This window comes from Canis lupus, unplaced genomic scaffold (assembly GCF_048164855.1).
Source record: "Canis lupus baileyi unplaced genomic scaffold, mCanLup2.hap1 Scaffold_116, whole genome shotgun sequence".
NCBI classification, from domain to species: domain Eukaryota; kingdom Metazoa; phylum Chordata; class Mammalia; order Carnivora; family Canidae; genus Canis; species Canis lupus.
The window spans coordinates 153,136-175,827 of record NW_027326486.1 but is presented as its reverse complement, the minus strand read 5'-3'; the positions used below and the strand labels follow the sequence as shown (position 1 = coordinate 175,827).

Sequence of the window (22,692 nt, the reverse complement as noted above, 5' to 3'; positions counted from 1 at the left end):
AGATGATTCACCATGACCCAGTGGGATTTATCCCCGGGATGCAAGGCTGCTTCAACACTTGTAAAGCAATCAATGTGATTCATCATATCAGCAAGAGAAAGAACCAAGAACCACATGATCCTCCCAATAGATGCAGAGAAAGCATTTGACAAAATACAACATCCATTCCTGATCAAAACTCTTCAGAGTGTAGGGATAGAGGGAACATTCCTCAGCATCTTAAAAGCCATCTACGAAAATATCGTTCTCAATGGGGAAACACTGGGAGCCTATCCCCTAAGATCAGGAACAAGACAGGGATGTCCACTCTCACCATTGCTATTCAACATAGTACCAGAAGTCCTAGCCTCGGCAATCAGGCAACAAAAAGAAATAAAAGACATTCAAACTGGCAAAGAGGAAGTCAAACTCTCTCTCTTTGCAGATGACATCATAATGCAGCTAGAAAACCCAAGAGACTCCACCCCAAGACTGCTAGAACTCACAGCCATTTGGCAGTGTGGCAGGATACAAAATCAATGCCCAGAAAACAGTGGCATTTCTATACACTAACAATGAGACTGAAGAAAGAGAAATGAAGGAGTCAATCCCAATTACAATTGCACCCAAAAGCATAAGGTAACAAGGAATATACATAACCAAAGAGGTAAAGGGTTTCTACCCTCAAAACTACAGAACACTTCTGAAGGAAATTGAGGAAGACACAAAGAGATGGAAACATATACCATGCTCATGGATTGGCAGAATGAATATTGGGAAAATGTCAATGGTACCCAGGGCAATTTACACACTTAATGCAATCCCTATCAACATACTATGGACTTTCTTCAGAAAGTTGGAACAAATCATCTTAAGATCTCTGTGGAATCAGAAAAGACCCCAAATAGCTAGGGGAATATTAAAAAAGAAAACCATAGCTGGGGGCATCACAATGCCAGATTTCAGGTTGTACTACAAAGCTGTGGTCATCAAGACAGTGAGGTACTGGCACAAAAACAGACACATAGATCAATGGAAACAGAATGGAGAATCCAGAAGTGGGCCCTCAACTCTATGCTCAAATAATAGTCGGCAAAGCAGGAAAGACTATCCACTGGAAAAAAGACAGTCTCTTCAATAAATGGTGCTGGGAAAATTGGACAGCCACATGCAGAAGAATGAAACTGGACCATTCTCTTATGCCATACACAAAGAAAAACTCAAAATGGATGAAAGATCTGAATGTGAGACAGGAATCCATCAGAATCCTAGAGGAGAACACAGGCAACACCCTTTTTGAACTTGGCCACAGCAACTTCTTGCAAGAGACATCCCTGAAGGGAAGAGAAAGCAAAGCAAAAGTGAATTATTGGGACTTCATCAAGGTAAGAAGCTTCTGCACAGCAAAAGAAACAGTCAACATAACTAAAAGGCAACCTACAGAATGGGAGAAGGTATTTGCAAATGACCTATCAGATAAAGGGCTAGTATCCAAGATCTATAAAGAACTTAGTAAACTCAAAGAAACAACAATCCAATCATGCTATGGGCAAAAGACATGGACAGAAATTTCACAGAGGAAGACATAGACATGGCCAACAAGCACATGAGAAAATGCTCTGCATCACTGGCCACCAGGGAAGTACAAATCAAAACCACAATGGGATACCACCTCCCACCAGTGAGAATGGGCAAAATTAACAAGGCAGGAAACAACAAATGTTGGAGAGGATGTGGAGAAAGGGGAACCCTCTTGCACTGTTGCTGGGAGTGGGAACTGGCACAGCCACTCTGGAGAACTGTGTGGAGGTTCCTCAAAGAGTTAACAATAGATCTGTCCTACGACCCAGCAATTGCACTGCTGGGGATTACCCCAAAGATACAGATGCAGTGAAATGCCAGGACACCCGCACCCCGATGTTTCTTGCAGCAATGTTCACAATAGACTAACTGTGGAAGGAGCCTCGGTGTCCATCGAAAGACGAATGGATAAAGAAGATGTGGTCTATGTATACAATGGAATATTACTCAGCCATTAGAAACGACAAATACCCACCATTTGCTTTGAGGTGGAGGGACCTGGACGGTATTATGCTGAGTGAAATGTGTCAGTCTTTAAAGGACAAACATTACATGGTCTCATTCATTTGGGGAATATAAAAATTAGTGAAAGGGAATAAAGGGAAATAGAGAAATTGAGTGAAAATATCAGTGAGAGTGACAAAACATGAGAGACACCTCACCCTGGGAAATGACCAAGGTGTAGTGCAAGGGGAAGCGGGCAGGGGGTTGGGGTGAGTGGGTTATGGGCACTGAGGGAGTCACTTGGCAGGATGAGCACTGGGTGTTATGGTATATGTTAACAAACTGAATTCCAATAAAAAATTACAAATAAAATACAAAATTAAAAAATACAAAATACAAAATATAACAACTATGAAGACTAAAGTTTCCCGAGATAACGTAAAATGTATCCACTGTTGGAGATCTTTGAGAAAGTAAAGGTCATCCTTCTACAAATAATATTGTATACTCTACGGGCAACTTTTCCTTCCTTACGATTCTATAATGATAAATCATCTTATAAAAAAATGATAAATCATGAGTTTATTCATTTGACATGTGTCTCTATTCTAAGCTTATATTTAAAAAAAGATGCATCAGAATCCAGAAAATAGTTTTTATATTTTTTAAGAATCTTGCAGCTTAAAATTTATTTTTTTCATTTAATGGATAGAGATTAAGGGATCCCTGGGTGGCGCAGCGGTTTGGCGCCTGCCTTTGGCCCAGGGCGCGATCCTGGAGACCCGGGATCGAGTCCCACGTCGGGCTCCCGGTACATGGAGCCTGCTTCTCCCTCTGCCTGTGTCTCTGCCTCTCTCTCTCTCTCTCTATGACTATCATAAATAAAAATTAAAAAAAAAAAAAAGATAAAAAAAAAAAAAAAAAAAGAACCTCACTTACCTAAGAAAAAAATTCAGTTTTAATTAATGAAAAAACTAAAATGTTTATTTACGTCCTCTCTATTCTCAAAAGATATAAAGTCGACCAAGATTATACCACACAGTAAGTTTAATTAGAAACCACAAGAAAGACAACAGCCAAAGTTCAAAACTCATAATAAATCTGATTATGGCTTAAAACAGACTTCACTTTGTACTATGTATAAACACAACTCTTGCTAAATTAAATATAGGCTATCATACTTTATTAAACTTAAAAGGGTAAAATTTCCTCCCAGTTCTTCATAAAAACCAGCTGTCATTCTGAAGAATCTGAGCATGTTTTGTATTGCCTTTTATTAACTTGCATTTAAAATAATTTCTACCGCATTTTATAATATACAGCATCTGTTCTACCTTAGCCTCACTACTGCTGTGTTTTTAATAATAATCTCTCTAAACTCTCCTATCTTTACATTCATCTCATCCTTATTAAATGAATTCTTACCCCACAACCCCTCCCCTCATCTTCACATCCATCTAGCTATTCTATCCAGTTGCTTTCTAATTCTTTCCCTCCATAATGGCACACCTAAGATTTGTTTATTCCCACCAACCGTAATAAATCTCAACCCAGTACTTACTTCTCTGTTGTTATTACACTGTTTTCTCTTATATTCTTGAGGGCTTCCATTTCTCCCTAAGATTCTTTTCATTATAAGGATATCAAGAGGATAGTATGTGAAAAAACATGGGGGACAAAGTTCAAAACAACTTACCTTTGTAACACCAAGCATTGCTGAAGACGTTTGAGGAGTTTCGGGTGATACAAAAGCAAGAGGAGAATAGTCAGAGACATTGACGGATGGTTTACAGAGAGTTTCAGTCTTATCTTCCCTTGCAAAATTGTTGTCAGCAAATAAAGGTCTATCTTCTTGGCTCACAAGACCACATTTTGCTTCTATTTAGTGAAAAACAAAGTAAAGAGTACATGAAGATATCTGTAACTTTGAATTACTAAATAACACAAAAATGGACAAAACTCCGTGAAAAACACAAATCTTCAAATAGCTTACTCTTGGGTCGCAGAAAAGCAGCCATTTGCTTTCTTAAGTTTAGTTTCGGGACAGTCTAGAAAAAAAATTGATAGTTTTCAGGATTACAAGTATCACATTTCGTAAAAATAATTGTAATATTCACCATTACCAAATGAACACCATTACAAAAAGAACACAGGTTTTGGAGATCATTCAAATACAGATTCAAATCTCAGTTCCGCCATTTACTAACCTACATTTTCTCATGGGGTGAAGATTATAAGAGATTTAATAGTCCCAAAATGTTACTTTTCTTACCCCTGATTATTATACAAAGTCTTCCTCAAAAAGTTAAATAAAAATAGAGCTATCCGGGATCCCTGGGTGGCGCAGCGGTTTAGCGCCTGCCTTTGGCCTAGGGCGCGATCCTGGAGACCCTGGATCGAATCCCACGTCGGGCTCCCGGTGCATGGAGCCTGCTTCTCCCTCTGCCTATGTCTCTGCCTCTCTCTCCCTCTCTCTCTCTGTGACTATCATAAATAAATAAAAATTTAGGGAAAAAAATAGAGCTAACCTATGACCCAGCAATCGCAGTACTCAGTATTTATCCAAAAGATACAAACATAGTGATTTGAAAGGGCACCAGCACCCCAACGTTTAAAGCAGCAATGACCACAATAGCCAAACTACAGAAAAGCCCGATGCCCATTGACAGATGAATGGATAAAGAAGATGCAGTGTGTATAAATACAATGGAATATTACTCAGCCATCCTAAAGAATGAAATCTTGCCATTTGCAATAACATAGATGGGACTTAAGAGTATTATACTAAGTGAAATAAGTTAGAGAAAGACAAATACCATATGATTTCAATCCTATGTGGAATTTAAGAAACAAAACGGAGGTGCATAGCGGAAGAGAGGGAAAAATAAGATAAAAATCAGAGAGAGAGACAAACCGTAAGAGACTCTTAATCATAGGAAATAAACTGAGGGTTGTTGGAGGGGAGAGGGTTGGGGCAATGGGGTAATTGGGTGATGGTAATTAAGGAGGGCTCTTGAAGTAATAAGCACTAGATGATGTATGCAACTGATGGATCACTGAATTCTACCTCTGAAACTAATAATACGCTATATGTTAATTAATTTGAATTTAAAAATTTTAAAAAGGGGATCCCTGGGTAGCTCAGTGGTTTAGCGCCTGCCTTTGGCCCAGGGTGGGATTCCTGGAGACCAGGGATCGAGTCCCATGTCAGGCTCCCTGCATGGAGCCTGCTTCTCCCTCTGCCTGTGTCTCTGCCTCTCTCTCCCTATGTCTATCATGAATAAATAAAAAAATCTTAAAAAAAAATTTTTTTTAAATACTTTCTTTACCAAAATGTCTTAAAATAAAAATCTATCCCTAGGTAATTTAAATTAAAAAAACTAACAATAAGGGCAGCCCCGGTGGCGCAGCGGTTTAGCACCGCCTGCAGCCCAGCGCGGGATCCTGGGGACCCTGGATCGAGTCCCACATCAGGCTCTCTGTATGATGCCTGCTTCTCCCTCTGCCTGTGTCTCTGCCTCTCTCTCTGTCTCTATGACTAAATAAATAAAATCTTTTAAAAAAACTAACAATAAGAAATGTCATTATTGGGACGCCTGTGTGGCTCAGTGGTTGAGCATCTGCCTTCGGCTCAGGGTGTGATCCCAGAGTCCCACATCAGGCTCCCTACATGGAGCCTGCTTCTCCTCCCTCTGCCTCTGTCTCTGACTCTCTCATGAATAAATGAATACAATATTTTTAAAAATTAATTATTTTATTATATTTAAAATTTTTCAAATGTGTTTGAATGATTTATAATTGCATGACGATCTCTTATAAGAGAAAATATTAAAATTTAGTTTCTAGTAGTATTTATTTGGGCAAGTTGGCATTACAAACAGTTTAAGTTGCTTTTGTTTGTCAAAATGCTAAGGACAAATGATTATCTAACATCAGCTCCTTCCAGGAATGTGAGAAAAATAATAAGGCTTGTGGGGTAATGGTTCAGGAATGAAAACCACAGACACACACAGACAACAGAAAGGCATAATCAAAAATATTGACAATAAACATAGAAACATAGAAACATAAACTTTTCAGATGGACTGAAAGAACAGACACTAAAGAAATGTGTTTTGTTTTTTTTTCCCCCATGTAAGGAAAACGTAGGGTACGGGAAAGTCATGTACAAAAAAATGCAGGGGGGACAGCCATGGTGGTTCAGTGGTTGAGTGTCTGCATTCGGCCCAGGGCGAGATCCTGGAGCCTCAGGATCGAGTCCCATGTCAGGCTCCCTGTATGGAGCCTGCTTCTCCCTCTGCCTGTGTCTCTGCCTCTCTCTGTGTGTGTGTGCGTGTGTGTGTGTCTGTCATGAATAAATAAAACCTTTAAAAAATGCAGGAAGAAGAAGAAAAAAAGAAAAACATAAGACGTGACCAATCAAGCATGATCTTAAGCCAGGGAAAAATGTAAGTTAAAAAAGGCCTGTGGAAAAAAAAATGGTTAGGTTAGTATTAACTTATTAGTTAACACTAATTAATTATTAATTAGTATTAATACTAACCTAACCATTTTTCCACAGGCCACACTATATGTGTGTATATGTGTGTGTGTATATGTATGTATGTATGTATAGTTAGGAATATATAATGAACAGCCGCCTCTGTTTTATATATACAGGTAACATTTATATAATAGATTTATAAAATGTAATTGAAAAAAGTTTAAGAGACTTTTGTTTATACTATATCCCTAATAATACTGACTTTTCTTACTCTACATTTATTTGTTTATAAATACTGTAATAAGGAATTTAGTTCTGGGATGCCTGGGTGGCTCAGTGGTTGAGTGTCTGCATTCGGCTCAGGGCATGATCCTGGAGTCTCGGGATCTAGTCCCACATCATTGTGTGTGTCTCTCATAAATAAAAAATAAAATCTAAAAAGTAAGATTTTACTTTTTTCACCATAAAGTAAATTTTTCAGATAGTGGTCATCTCTCACAACCTGGAAGGTATAAATTATCACTAGAGCGAGAAAAAAATTGAAAAAGAAATGTTTCAAACACATCAACTTTCCACGTGGAATAAGAACTGGTAATGAAAATTCTAATAAGAAATGTATACCTTGAAAGCCTACATCTAATGTAATATAGATGGGGTTTAAAAAACAAAAGGTGAGAATTTTTATCTAAAATTCTAAGTTGACAATTGAAGGATACTAAAAAACAACTTTCTTTCTTATTTATTTCTTTATTTCCGCAACATAATTCATTTGAGCTTGTAAATCCTAAATGGAAAAAGGAAATATAAATTTGAACTATACTTTTTAAATTTATATATTTATGACATATTATGCATAATACTTATAACATTCCATTTTACAGAATTCCATCTGTCTGCTCACTTATTCACATTAGAAAAATATTAAATTGCTTCTTCCAAGCAGATCTTATTTTAGGTGTTCCAGGAGAAGCACGACTATGTTTCCTAACATAATCTACTACCTTATAATGAAGCACAGTCTTTAAAATGAATAGGTAAATAAATAGAAAATATCTAAAATTTTAAATTTTAACATCGGACACAAGGACTATGAGTAGATATTTTTAGCACTTTACTATAAAAGAATTCTGAGAATGGACATTTTACCATGTGGTTATGAAGAGCCTCCGCTTCTAGAGCTGATTATTGTTTTAGGCAATACTTGTATTCTTCACTTAGAAAAAGAGTGTTAACTACACTCTTAATGGAATGATTTCAAAAACACAGTGGAATACCATAGCAATATAAATTTTGAGAAACAATCCCTGATTTTCCACAATTTCTATTATTTTACTCTAAATGTAACAAAAAGGATAGAAATAGAGAACTGAGTCCTCTCTGGTAAAACTATACGCTAACATGATAAAAAAAAAAAAAGTCCAATAAAGAAAAATATCCAAGAAAAAAAACCTACAATAATTGGATCCACTAAAGATTTCAGTTAGGCATGAGTATTATAAAGTCATGGTAGCAATAAATAAATTCATTAAATGAATCAATAAAATCAATGTTAGTAGAATTTAAAAATCACAACAGTAAGAATTCTGATCCCTGACCAAATGTCATTTTCTCTCCAACATGGGAAAGCTTTTCCCAATAAAAGTTTGCTGTCATTATATATGTTCCAACCTATTTTTTCTGCCGACTTACCAAAGTAAAAAAAAAAAATTCAACTTGCCATTTCTCTAAAATGTACTGACCAACCTTCCATTACAAACATAAAAAGACATCAGATAAGTTAAACTTTATCCCAAGAAGGTAGTAGGAGATGAAGAGGGACACTCTATCATACTAAAGGATCTCTCCAAAAAGATGACCTAACAATCATGAATATGTATGCCCCAAATGCAGGAACTGCCAAGTATAACAATTAATAACCAATGTTAGGACATACTTAGATAATAATACACATATACTTGGTGACTTCAATCTAGTGCTTTCTACACTCGATAGGTCTCCTAAGTACAACATCTCCAAAGAAACAAGCGCTTTAAATGATACACTGGACCAGATGGATTTCACAGATATTTACAGAAATTTACAACCAGACGCAACTGAATACACATTCTTCTCAAGTGCACATGGAACTTTCTCCAGAATAGGCCACATACTGGGTCACAAATCAGGTCTTAAACGATACCAAAAGATTGGGATTGTCCCCTACATATTTTCAGACCATAATGCTTTGAAACTAGAACTAAACCACAAGAAGAAATATGGAAGGATTTCAAACACGTGGAGGTTAACGACCATCCTGCTAAACGATTAAAGGGTCAACCAGAAAATTAGAGAAGAATTAAAAAGATTCCTGGAAACTTATGAGAATGAAGATACAACCGTTCAAAATCTTTGGGAACAGCAAAAGCAGTCCTCAGGGGGAAATACATCGCAAGACCAGCATCCGTCCCCAAACTGGAAAGAACTCAATGCAAAAGCTAACCTTGCACCTAAAGGAGCTGGAGAAGGAACAGCAACGGAAACCTTCAACCAGCAGAAGACAATTAATAAAGATTCGAGCAGAACTCAATGAGATAGAGACCAGAAGAACTGTGGAACAGATCAACAAAAACCAGGAGTTGGTTCTTTGAAAGAATTAATAAGACAGATAAACTATTAGCCAAACTTATTAAAAAGAAGAGAGAGAAGACCCAAATTAATAAAATCATGAACGAGAGGGAGGGATCACCACCAACACCAAGGAAATACAAACGATTTTGAAAACTTAGTATGAGCAGCTTTACGCCAATAAATTAGGCAATCGAGAAGAAATGGGTGCATTCCTGGAAAACCACAAACTACAAAACTGCAACAGGAAGACATAGAAAACCTGAACAGGCCAATAACCAGGGACGAAACTGAAGCAGTCATCAAAAACCTACCAAGACACAAAAGTCCGGGGCCAGATGGCTTCCCAGGGGAATTCTATCAAACGTTTAAAGAACAAACCATACCTATTCCACTAAAGCTGTTATGAAAGATAGAAAGGGATGGAGTACTTCCAAAGTCGTTCTATGAGGCCAGCATCACCTTAATTGCAAAACCAGACACAGACCCCACCAAAAAGGAGAATTATAGACCAATACCCTGATGAACACGGATGCAAAAATTCTCAACAAGATACTAGCCAACAGGATCCGACAATACATTAAGAAGATGATTCACCATGACCCAGTGGGATTTATCCCCGGGATGCAAGGCTGCTTCAACACTTGTAAAGCAATCAATGTGATTCATCATATCAGCAAGAGAAAGAACCAAGAACCACATGATCCTCCCAATAGATGCAGAGAAAGCATTTGACAAAATACAACATCCATTCCTGATCAAAACTCTTCAGAGTGTAGGGATAGAGGGAACATTCCTCAGCATCTTAAAAGCCATCTACGAAAATATCGTTCTCAATGGGGAAACACTGGGAGCCTATCCCCTAAGATCAGGAACAAGACAGGGATGTCCACTCTCACCATTGCTATTCAACATAGTACCAGAAGTCCTAGCCTCGGCAATCAGGCAACAAAAAGAAATAAAAGACATTCAAACTGGCAAAGAGGAAGTCAAACTCTCTCTCTTTGCAGATGACATCATAATGCAGCTAGAAAACCCAAGAGACTCCACCCCAAGACTGCTAGAACTCACAGCCATTTGGCAGTGTGGCAGGATACAAAATCAATGCCCAGAAAACAGTGGCATTTCTATACACTAACAATGAGACTGAAGAAAGAGAAATGAAGGAGTCAATCCCAATTACAATTGCACCCAAAAGCATAAGGTAACAAGGAATATACATAACCAAAGAGGTAAAGGGTTTCTACCCTCAAAACTACAGAACACTTCTGAAGGAAATTGAGGAAGACACAAAGAGATGGAAACATATACCATGCTCATGGATTGGCAGAATGAATATTGGGAAAATGTCAATGGTACCCAGGGCAATTTACACACTTAATGCAATCCCTATCAACATACTATGGACTTTCTTCAGAAAGTTGGAACAAATCATCTTAAGATCTCTGTGGAATCAGAAAAGACCCCAAATAGCTAGGGGAATATTAAAAAAGAAAACCATAGCTGGGGGCATCACAATGCCAGATTTCAGGTTGTACTACAAAGCTGTGGTCATCAAGACAGTGAGGTACTGGCACAAAAACAGACACATAGATCAATGGAAACAGAATGGAGAATCCAGAAGTGGGCCCTCAACTCTATGCTCAAATAATAGTCGGCAAAGCAGGAAAGACTATCCACTGGAAAAAAGACAGTCTCTTCAATAAATGGTGCTGGGAAAATTGGACAGCCACATGCAGAAGAATGAAACTGGACCATTCTCTTATGCCATACACAAAGAAAAACTCAAAATGGATGAAAGATCTGAATGTGAGACAGGAATCCATCAGAATCCTAGAGGAGAACACAGGCAACACCCTTTTTGAACTTGGCCACAGCAACTTCTTGCAAGAGACATCCCTGAAGGGAAGAGAAAGCAAAGCAAAAGTGAATTATTGGGACTTCATCAAGGTAAGAAGCTTCTGCACAGCAAAAGAAACAGTCAACATAACTAAAAGGCAACCTACAGAATGGGAGAAGGTATTTGCAAATGACCTATCAGATAAAGGGCTAGTATCCAAGATCTATAAAGAACTTAGTAAACTCAAAGAAACAACAATCCAATCATGCTATGGGCAAAAGACATGGACAGAAATTTCACAGAGGAAGACATAGACATGGCCAACAAGCACATGAGAAAATGCTCTGCATCACTGGCCACCAGGGAAGTACAAATCAAAACCACAATGGGATACCACCTCCCACCAGTGAGAATGGGCAAAATTAACAAGGCAGGAAACAACAAATGTTGGAGAGGATGTGGAGAAAGGGGAACCCTCTTGCACTGTTGCTGGGAGTGGGAACTGGCACAGCCACTCTGGAGAACTGTGTGGAGGTTCCTCAAAGAGTTAACAATAGATCTGTCCTACGACCCAGCAATTGCACTGCTGGGGATTACCCCAAAGATACAGATGCAGTGAAATGCCAGGACACCCGCACCCCGATGTTTCTTGCAGCAATGTTCACAATAGACTAACTGTGGAAGGAGCCTCGGTGTCCATCGAAAGACGAATGGATAAAGAAGATGTGGTCTATGTATACAATGGAATATTACTCAGCCATTAGAAACGACAAATACCCACCATTTGCTTTGAGGTGGAGGGACCTGGACGGTATTATGCTGAGTGAAATGTGTCAGTCTTTAAAGGACAAACATTACATGGTCTCATTCATTTGGGGAATATAAAAATTAGTGAAAGGGAATAAAGGGAAATAGAGAAATTGAGTGAAAATATCAGTGAGAGTGACAAAACATGAGAGACACCTCACCCTGGGAAATGACCAAGGTGTAGTGCAAGGGGAAGCGGGCAGGGGGTTGGGGTGAGTGGGTTATGGGCACTGAGGGAGTCACTTGGCAGGATGAGCACTGGGTGTTATGGTATATGTTAACAAACTGAATTCCAATAAAAAATTACAAATAAAATACAAAATTAAAAAATACAAAATACAAAATATAACAACTATGAAGACTAAAGTTTCCCGAGATAACGTAAAATGTATCCACTGTTGGAGATCTTTGAGAAAGTAAAGGTCATCCTTCTACAAATAATATTGTATACTCTACGGGCAACTTTTCCTTCCTTACGATTCTATAATGATAAATCATCTTATAAAAAAATGATAAATCATGAGTTTATTCATTTGACATGTGTCTCTATTCTAAGCTTATATTTAAAAAAAGATGCATCAGAATCCAGAAAATAGTTTTTATATTTTTTAAGAATCTTGCAGCTTAAAATTTATTTTTTTCATTTAATGGATAGAGATTAAGGGATCCCTGGGTGGCGCAGCGGTTTGGCGCCTGCCTTTGGCCCAGGGCGCGATCCTGGAGACCCGGGATCGAGTCCCACGTCGGGCTCCCGGTACATGGAGCCTGCTTCTCCCTCTGCCTGTGTCTCTGCCTCTCTCTCTCTCTCTCTATGACTATCATAAATAAAAATTAAAAAAAAAAAAAGATAAAAAAAAAAAAAAAAAAAGAACCTCACTTACCTAAGAAAAAAATTCAGTTTTAATTAATGAAAAAACTAAAATGTTTATTTACGTCCTCTCTATTCTCAAAAGATATAAAGTCGACCAAGATTATACCACACAGTAAGTTTAATTAGAAACCACAAGAAAGACAACAGCCAAAGTTCAAAACTCATAATAAATCTGATTATGGCTTAAAACAGACTTCACTTTGTACTATGTATAAACACAACTCTTGCTAAATTAAATATAGGCTATCATACTTTATTAAACTTAAAAGGGTAAAATTTCCTCCCAGTTCTTCATAAAAACCAGCTGTCATTCTGAAGAATCTGAGCATGTTTTGTATTGCCTTTTATTAACTTGCATTTAAAATAATTTCTACCGCATTTTATAATATACAGCATCTGTTCTACCTTAGCCTCACTACTGCTGTGTTTTTAATAATAATCTCTCTAAACTCTCCTATCTTTACATTCATCTCATCCTTATTAAATGAATTCTTACCCCACAACCCCTCCCCTCATCTTCACATCCATCTAGCTATTCTATCCAGTTGCTTTCTAATTCTTTCCCTCCATAATGGCACACCTAAGATTTGTTTATTCCCACCAACCGTAATAAATCTCAACCCAGTACTTACTTCTCTGTTGTTATTACACTGTTTTCTCTTATATTCTTGAGGGCTTCCATTTCTCCCTAAGATTCTTTTCATTATAAGGATATCAAGAGGATAGTATGTGAAAAAACATGGGGGACAAAGTTCAAAACAACTTACCTTTGTAACACCAAGCATTGCTGAAGACGTTTGAGGAGTTTCGGGTGATACAAAAGCAAGAGGAGAATAGTCAGAGACATTGACGGATGGTTTACAGAGAGTTTCAGTCTTATCTTCCCTTGCAAAATTGTTGTCAGCAAATAAAGGTCTATCTTCTTGGCTCACAAGACCACATTTTGCTTCTATTTAGTGAAAAACAAAGTAAAGAGTACATGAAGATATCTGTAACTTTGAATTACTAAATAACACAAAAATGGACAAAACTCCGTGAAAAACACAAATCTTCAAATAGCTTACTCTTGGGTCGCAGAAAAGCAGCCATTTGCTTTCTTAAGTTTAGTTTCGGGACAGTCTAGAAAAAAAATTGATAGTTTTCAGGATTACAAGTATCACATTTCGTAAAAATAATTGTAATATTCACCATTACCAAATGAACACCATTACAAAAAGAACACAGGTTTTGGAGATCATTCAAATACAGATTCAAATCTCAGTTCCGCCATTTACTAACCTACATTTTCTCATGGGGTGAAGATTATAAGAGATTTAATAGTCCCAAAATGTTACTTTTCTTACCCCTGATTATTATACAAAGTCTTCCTCAAAAAGTTAAATAAAAATAGAGCTATCCGGGATCCCTGGGTGGCGCAGCGGTTTAGCGCCTGCCTTTGGCCTAGGGCGCGATCCTGGAGACCCTGGATCGAATCCCACGTCGGGCTCCCGGTGCATGGAGCCTGCTTCTCCCTCTGCCTATGTCTCTGCCTCTCTCTCCCTCTCTCTCTCTGTGACTATCATAAATAAATAAAAATTTAGGGAAAAAAATAGAGCTAACCTATGACCCAGCAATCGCAGTACTCAGTATTTATCCAAAAGATACAAACATAGTGATTTGAAAGGGCACCAGCACCCCAACGTTTAAAGCAGCAATGACCACAATAGCCAAACTACAGAAAAGCCCGATGCCCATTGACAGATGAATGGATAAAGAAGATGCAGTGTGTATAAATACAATGGAATATTACTCAGCCATCCTAAAGAATGAAATCTTGCCATTTGCAATAACATAGATGGGACTTAAGAGTATTATACTAAGTGAAATAAGTTAGAGAAAGACAAATACCATATGATTTCAATCCTATGTGGAATTTAAGAAACAAAACGGAGGTGCATAGCGGAAGAGAGGGAAAAATAAGATAAAAATCAGAGAGAGAGACAAACCGTAAGAGACTCTTAATCATAGGAAATAAACTGAGGGTTGTTGGAGGGGAGAGGGTTGGGGCAATGGGGTAATTGGGTGATGGTAATTAAGGAGGGCTCTTGAAGTAATAAGCACTAGATGATGTATGCAACTGATGGATCACTGAATTCTACCTCTGAAACTAATAATACGCTATATGTTAATTAATTTGAATTTAAAAATTTTAAAAAGGGGATCCCTGGGTAGCTCAGTGGTTTAGCGCCTGCCTTTGGCCCAGGGTGGGATTCCTGGAGACCAGGGATCGAGTCCCATGTCAGGCTCCCTGCATGGAGCCTGCTTCTCCCTCTGCCTGTGTCTCTGCCTCTCTCTCCCTATGTCTATCATGAATAAATAAAAAAATCTTAAAAAAAAATTTTTTTTAAATACTTTCTTTACCAAAATGTCTTAAAATAAAAATCTATCCCTAGGTAATTTAAATTAAAAAAACTAACAATAAGGGCAGCCCCGGTGGCGCAGCGGTTTAGCACCGCCTGCAGCCCAGCGCGGGATCCTGGGGACCCTGGATCGAGTCCCACATCAGGCTCTCTGTATGATGCCTGCTTCTCCCTCTGCCTGTGTCTCTGCCTCTCTCTCTGTCTCTATGACTAAATAAATAAAATCTTTTAAAAAAACTAACAATAAGAAATGTCATTATTGGGACGCCTGTGTGGCTCAGTGGTTGAGCATCTGCCTTCGGCTCAGGGTGTGATCCCAGAGTCCCACATCAGGCTCCCTACATGGAGCCTGCTTCTCCTCCCTCTGCCTCTGTCTCTGACTCTCTCATGAATAAATGAATACAATATTTTTAAAAATTAATTATTTTATTATATTTAAAATTTTTCAAATGTGTTTGAATGATTTATAATTGCATGACGATCTCTTATAAGAGAAAATATTAAAATTTAGTTTCTAGTAGTATTTATTTGGGCAAGTTGGCATTACAAACAGTTTAAGTTGCTTTTGTTTGTCAAAATGCTAAGGACAAATGATTATCTAACATCAGCTCCTTCCAGGAATGTGAGAAAAATAATAAGGCTTGTGGGGTAATGATTCAGGAATGAAAACCACAGACACACACAGACAACAGAAAGGCATAATCAAAAATATTGACAATAAACATAGAAAGAGATGGACTGAAAGAACAGACACTAAAGAAACGTGTTTTGTTTTTTTTTCCCCCATGTAAGGAAAACGTAGGGTACGGGAAAGTCATGTACAAAAAAATGCAGGGGGGACAGCCATGGTGGTTCAGTGGTTGAGTGTCTGCATTCGGCCCAGGGCGAGATCCTGGAGCCCCAGGATCGAGTCCCATGTCAGGCTCCCTGTATGGAGCCTGCTTCTCCCTCTGCCTGTGTCTCTGCCTCTCTCTGTGTGTGTGTGCGTGTGTGTGTGTGTGTGTGTGTGTGTGTCTGTCATGAATAAATAAAACCTTTAAAAAATGCAGGAAGAAGAAGAAAAAAAGAAAAACATAAGACGTGACCAATCAAGCATGATCTTAAGGCAGGGAAAAATGTAAGTTAAAAAAGGCCTGTGGAAAAAATGGTTAGGTTAGTATTAACTTATTAGTTAATACTAATTAATTATTAATTATTAATAATACTAACAACCATTTTTCCACAGGCCACACTATATGTGTGTGTATGTGTGTGTGTGTGTGTGTGTGTGTGTGTGTATGTATGTATGTATAGTTAGGAATATACAATGAACAGCCGCCTCTGTTTAATATATAAATGTAACATTTATATAATAGATTCCCCCTATATATTTTCAGACCATAATGCTTTGAAACTAGAACTAAACCACTAAAAGAAGAAATATGGAAGGATTTCAAACACGTGGAGGTTAACGACCATCCTTCTAAACGATTAAAGGATCAACCAGGAAATTAGAGAAGAATTAAAAAGATTCCTGGAAACTTATGAGAATGAAGATACAATCGTTCAAAATCTTTGGGATACAGCAAAAGCAGTCCTGAGGGGGGAATACATCGCAAGACCAGCATCCGTCCCCAAACTGGAAAGAACTCAAAGCAAAAGCTAACCTTGCACCTAAAGGAGCTGGAGAAGGAACAGCAACTGAAACCTTCACCCAGCAGAAGACAATAAATAAATATTCGAGCAGAACTCAATGAGATAGAGACCAGAAGAACTGGGGAACAGATCAACAAAATCAGGAGTTGGTTCTTTGAAAGAATTAATTAATAAGACAGATAAATTATTAGCCAAACTTATTAAAAAGAAGAGAGAGAAGACCCAAACTAATAAAATCATGAACGAGGGGATCCCTGGGTGGCGCAGCAGTTTGGCACCTGCCTTTGGCCCAGGGCACGATCCTGGAGACCCGGGATAGAATCCCACGTCGGGCTCCCGGTGCATGGAGCCTGCTTCTCCCACTGCCTGTGTCTCTGCCCCTCTCTCTCTCTCTGTCTCTCTCTCTCTCTCTCTCTCTCTGTGTGACTATCATAAATAAATAAAAATTAAAAAAAATAATAATAAAATAAAATAAAATAAAATAAAATAAAATAAAATAAAATCATGAACGAGAGAGGAGGGATCAGCACCAACACCAAGGAAATACAAACGATTTTGAAAACTTAGTATGAGCAGCTTTACGCCAATAAATTAGGCAATCGAGAAGAAATGGGTGCATTCCTGGAAAACCACAAACTACAAAACTGCAAAAGGAAGACATAGAAAACCTGAACAGGCCAATAACCAGGGACGAAACTGAAGCAGTCATCAAAAACCTACCAAGACACAAAAGTCCGGGGCCAGATGGCTTCCCAGGGGAATTCTATCAAACGTTTAAAGAACAAACCATACCTATTCCACTAAAGCTGTTATGAAAGATAGAAAGGGATGGAGTACTTCCAAAGTCGTTCTATGAGGCCAGCATCACCTTAATTGCAAAACCAGACACAGACCCCACCAAAAAGGAGAATTATAGACCAATACCTTGATGAACACGGACTCAAAAATTCTCAACAAGATACTAGCCAACAGGATCCGACAATACATTAAGAAGATGATTCACCATGACCCAGTGGGATTTATCCCCGGGATGCAAGGCTGCTTCAACACTTGTAAAGCAATCAATGTGATTCATCATATCAGCAAGAGAAAAAAAACAAGAACCACATGATCCTCCCAATAGATGCAGAGAAAGCATTTGACAAAATACAGCATCCATTCCTGATCAAAACTCTTCAGGGTGTAGGGATAGAGGGAACATTCCTCAGCATCTTAAAAGCCATCTACGAAAAGCCCACAGCAAATATCGTTCTCAATGGGGAAACACTGGGAGCCTATCCCCTAAGATCAGGAACAAGACAGGGATGTCCACTCTCACCACTGCTATTCAACATAGTACCAGAAGTCCTAGCCTCAGCAATCAGGCAACAAAAAGAAACAAAAGGCATTCAAAGTGGCAAAGAGGAAGTCAAACTCTCCCTCTTTGCAGATGACATGATACTGTGCATAGAAAACCCAAAAGAGGGCAGCCTGGGTGGCTCAGCGGTTTAGCACTTCCTTCGGCCCAGCGCCTGGTCCTGGGGACCCGGGATCGAGTCCCGCGTCCGGCTCCCTGTGTGGAGCCTGCTTCTCCCTCTGCCTGTGTCTCTGACTCTCTCTCTCACTGTATCTCATAAATAAATGAATAAATAAAATCTTAAAAAAAAGAAAGAAAAAGAAAACCCAAAAGACTCCACCCCAAGATTGCTAGAAATCATACAGCAATTCGGCATTGTGGCAGGATACAAAATCAATGCCCAGAAATCAGGTGCATTTCTATACACAAACAATGAGACTGAAGAAAGAGAAATGAAGGAGTCAATCCCAATTACAATTGCACCCAAAAGCATAAGATACCTAGGAATATACATAACCAAAGAGGTAAAGTGTCTCCACCCTCAAAACTACAGAACACTTCAGAAGGAAATTGAGGAAGACCCAAAGAGATGGAAAAATATGCCATGCTCACAGATTGGAAAAATTTCAATGCTACCCAGGGCAATTTACACATTTAATGCAATCCCTATCAACATACTATGGACCTTCTTCAGAGAGTTGGAACAAATCATCTTAAGATTTGTGTGAAATCAGAAAAGACCCCAAATAGCTAGGGGAATATTAAAAAAGAAAACCATAGCTGGGGGCATCACAATGCCAGATTTCAGGATGTACTACAAAGCTGTGGTCATCAAGACAGTGTGGTACTGGCACAAAACAGACACATAGATCAATGGAAACAGAATGCAGAATCCGCAAGTGGACTCTCAACTTTATGGTCAACTAATATTCAACAAAGCAGGAAAGACTATCTACTGGAAAAAAGACAGTCTCTTCAATAAATGGTGCTGGGAAAATTGGATAGCCACATGCAGAAGAATGAAACTGGACCACTTTTTTACACCATACACAAAGATAAACTCAAAATGGATGAAAGATCTAAATGTCAGACAGGAATCCATCAGAATCCTAGAGGAGAACACAGGCAACACCCTTTTTGAACTTGGCCATGGCAACTTCTTGCAAGATACATCCCTGAAGGGAAGCAAAACCAAAGCAAAAATGAATTATTGGGACTTCATCAAGGTAAGAAGCTTCTGCATAACAAAAGAAACAGTCAAGAAAACTAAAAGGCACCCTACAGAATGGAAGAAGTTATTTGCAAATGACCTATCAGATAAAGGGCTAGTATCCAAGATCTATAAAGAACTTAGTAAACTCAACAGCAAAGAAACAAACAATCCAATCATGCTTTGGGCAAAAGACATGGACAGAAATTTCACAGAGGAAGACACAGACATGGCCAACAAGCATATGAGAAAATACTCCGGATCACTGGCCATCAGGGAAATATAAATCAAAACCAGAATGAGGTATCATCTTCCACCAGTGAGAATGGGCAAAATTAACAAGGCAGGAAACAACAAATGTTGGAGAGGATGTGGAGAAAGGGGAACCCTCTCACACTGTTGTTAGCAATCTGAACGGGTACAGCCACCCTGGAAAACTGTGTGGAGTTTCCTCAAAGAGTTAACAATAGAACTGCCCTATGACCCAGCAATTGCACTTCTGAGGATTTACCCAAAGCTACAGATGCAGTGAAATGCAGGACACCTGCACCCCAATATTTATAGCAGCAATGTCCACAATAGCCAAACTGTGGAAGGAGCCTCGGTGCCCATCGAAAGATGAATGGATAAAGAAGATGTGGTCTATGTATACCATGGAATATTACTCAGCCATTAGAAATGACAAACACCCACCATTTGCTTTGACGTGGATGGAACTGGAGGGTATTATGCTGAGCAAAATAAGTCAATTTGAGAAGGACAAACATTATATGTTCTCATTCATTTGGGGAATATAAGAATTGGTGAAAGGGAACATAGGGAGAGGAGAAAAAATGAGTGAAAATATCAGTGAGAGTGACAGAATATGAGAGACACCTAACTCTGGGAAATGAATAAGGGGTAGTGGAAAGGGAGGTGGGGGGGGTTGTGGTGACTGGGTGATGGGCACTGAGGGGGTCACTTGGCAGGATGAGCATTGGGTGTTATGCTAAATGTTGGCAAATTGAACTCCAATAAAAAAAAGTTAAAAAAACATAAAATGACAAGAGGCAAGCCACTTTATATTTTAAGAGTAAATAATACACAACACTAAACTCAGAGCAGGAAAATTAATTTTACAAGAGAGTACTTTACCTTGGTACCAGAACTTAAGTCCTCATGTTTTGAAGGCCTTGAATCATCAGTATCAGCTTTGCAGGTACGACTTTACAGCAAAAATAGAAAACAAAGACAAGTTCATTTCTTTAAAAAGAAAAATCGAGTCAAAGTCAGTTGTTTATTAATGAAGTTTCTTGACATACGAAAATTTAGCCTCGTTTTGGTTAAGCTTTTATTTTTAATTCTAGTATCCTTAACATACAGTGTTACATTAGTTTCATATATACAATATAATGATTTGGTAATTCCATACATCACCCAGTGCTCATCATGACTAGTGCATTCCTTAATTCCCATCTCCTATTTCACCCATTCCCCTACCAACATCCCCCCTGGTAACCATCAGTTTGTTCTCTATAGCAGTCTTCTTCTTGGTAAATCTGTCTTTTCTGTCTCCTTCGCTCATTTTTATTTTGTTTCTTACATGTTACTTAGGAGTGAAATCATATTTGTCTTTCTCTGACTTACACTGCTTAGCATAATACGCTCTAGCTCTCACCATGCAAATGACAAGATGTCATTCTTTTCAATGGCTGAACAATATTCCATTGTGTGTGTGTGTGTGTATATATATATATGTGTGTGTGTGTGTGTGTGTGTATATATATATATATATATATATATATACACACACACCACTTTTTATTCACTAATCCATCAACATGCACACTTAGGCTGATGATTGCAAATAATGCTGTAGTAAAAACATGAGTGCATGTATCCCTTTGAATTGGTGTGTTTGTCATATCTGGGTAAATACGCAGGAGTGCAACTCTTGGATTGTTAGTTTTGTTTTTAACTTTTTGAGGAACCGCCATACGGTTTCCCATGGTGGCTGTCCCAGTTTGCACTTCCACCAAAAGTGCAACAGGGTTCCTTTTTCTCCACATCCTCAACTACACTTGTTTCTTGTGGTTTTGATTTTAGCCATTCTGACAGGTGTGCAGCGCTATCTCATTGTAGTTTTGATTTGCATTTCCCTGATGACGTGTGATGCTGATCATCTTTTTATATATCTGTTGGCCAACTGGACATCTTCTTTGGAAAAATGTCTGATATATTCTGATCATTCTTGACCTGGATTGTGTTTTGGGTGTTGAGATGTATCAGTTCTTTAGATTCTTACACTAACCTTTATCAGATATGTCATATGCAAATGTCTTCTCCCATTCTGTAAGGTTGCCTTTTAGTTTTGTGGATTGATTCCTTCACTGCAAAAGCTTTTGATTTTGATGTAGCCCCAACAGTTTATTTTGCTTTTATTGCTCTTGCCTCAGGAGACATAAAAAAAGAAAAACCTGGCTACAGCTAATACCAGAGAGATCATTGCCTGTGCTCTCTTCAAGGATAAAATGGTTTCATGTGATATATTTATATCTTTAAACCATTTTGAATTTATTTTTGTAAATGGTGAAAGAAAGTGGTCCTGTTTCAATCTTTTATATACCCATTCAGTTTTCCTAGCATCATTTATTGAAGGAGACTGCCTTTTCAAACCATTGGATATTCTTTCTTGCTTTGTCAAAGATTAATTAGCCATATCATTATAGTTTATTTCTGGATTTTCTATACTATTCTACTGATATTTGTATCCATTTAATGCCAATACTATGCCGTTTTGATTACTACAGCTTTGTAATATAACTTGAAATCTAGCATAGAGATATCTCCAGTTATGTTTTTCTTTTTCCAATATTGCTTTGGCTATTTGAGGTCTTCAGTGGTTCCATATAAATTTAGTGTTGTTTGCTCTAGTTCTGTGAAACATGTCGATGGATTTTAGTAGGCATTGCATTAAATTTGTAGATTGCTTTGGGTCCTATACACAGTTTAACAATAGGTGCTCTTCCAATCTATGAGATGGAATTCTTTCCACGTCTTTGTGTCATCCTCAATTGCTTTCACCAATGTTTTCAGAATACAGGTCTTTCAAAATTTGGCCTCTGTGTTATTTTTTTAACATGTTATTTATTTATTTATTTATTTATTTATTTGAGAGAGAGAGAGAGAGAGTGTGTGTGTGTGCACAGTAGGCAGAGAGGCAGGTGGAGGGAGGGGAAAGAAGCAGGGCCCCTGCTGAGCAGAGAGCCTTATATGTGGCTCTATCCCAGTACCCTGACATCATGACCCAAGCCAAAGGTAGTCGCTTAACCGACTGAGCCAGCCAGGCGCCCCTTGGCCTCTGTTTTTAAAAAGGGTTTAGTTATCTATTTTGCTTTCACCTCTCCTAACCTGTGAAATGCCCAGTAAAGGCCCAGTTTTAGTTCCCATAACTAAGTGTGACAGGTGAGGAATTCTCTGAAATGTCTGACAGCTAACTGGACAAAAGTTAACCACCATGAATT

At 38.4% G+C, this 22,692-nt stretch overlaps 1 protein-coding gene across 2 annotated transcripts in view; it reads right to left on the bottom strand.

Moving 5' to 3' along the window:
• LOC140629753 (ankyrin repeat domain-containing protein 26-like) overlaps nucleotides 1-22,692 on the bottom strand; it is a 207,442-nt gene that overhangs the window by 81,602 nt on the left and 103,148 nt on the right. For both annotated transcript variants that reach the window (XM_072819336.1, XM_072819335.1), the window contains 5 exons: nucleotides 20,324-20,393; nucleotides 13,674-13,728; nucleotides 13,377-13,558; nucleotides 3,998-4,052; nucleotides 3,701-3,882 (listed from right to left, as the gene is read on the bottom strand). In XM_072819336.1, coding sequence (XP_072675437.1) covers nucleotides 3,701-3,882; nucleotides 3,998-4,052; nucleotides 13,377-13,558; nucleotides 13,674-13,728; nucleotides 20,324-20,393 — 544 coding nt within the window. The remainder of the gene's footprint in view (nucleotides 1-3,700; nucleotides 3,883-3,997; nucleotides 4,053-13,376; nucleotides 13,559-13,673; nucleotides 13,729-20,323; nucleotides 20,394-22,692) is intronic.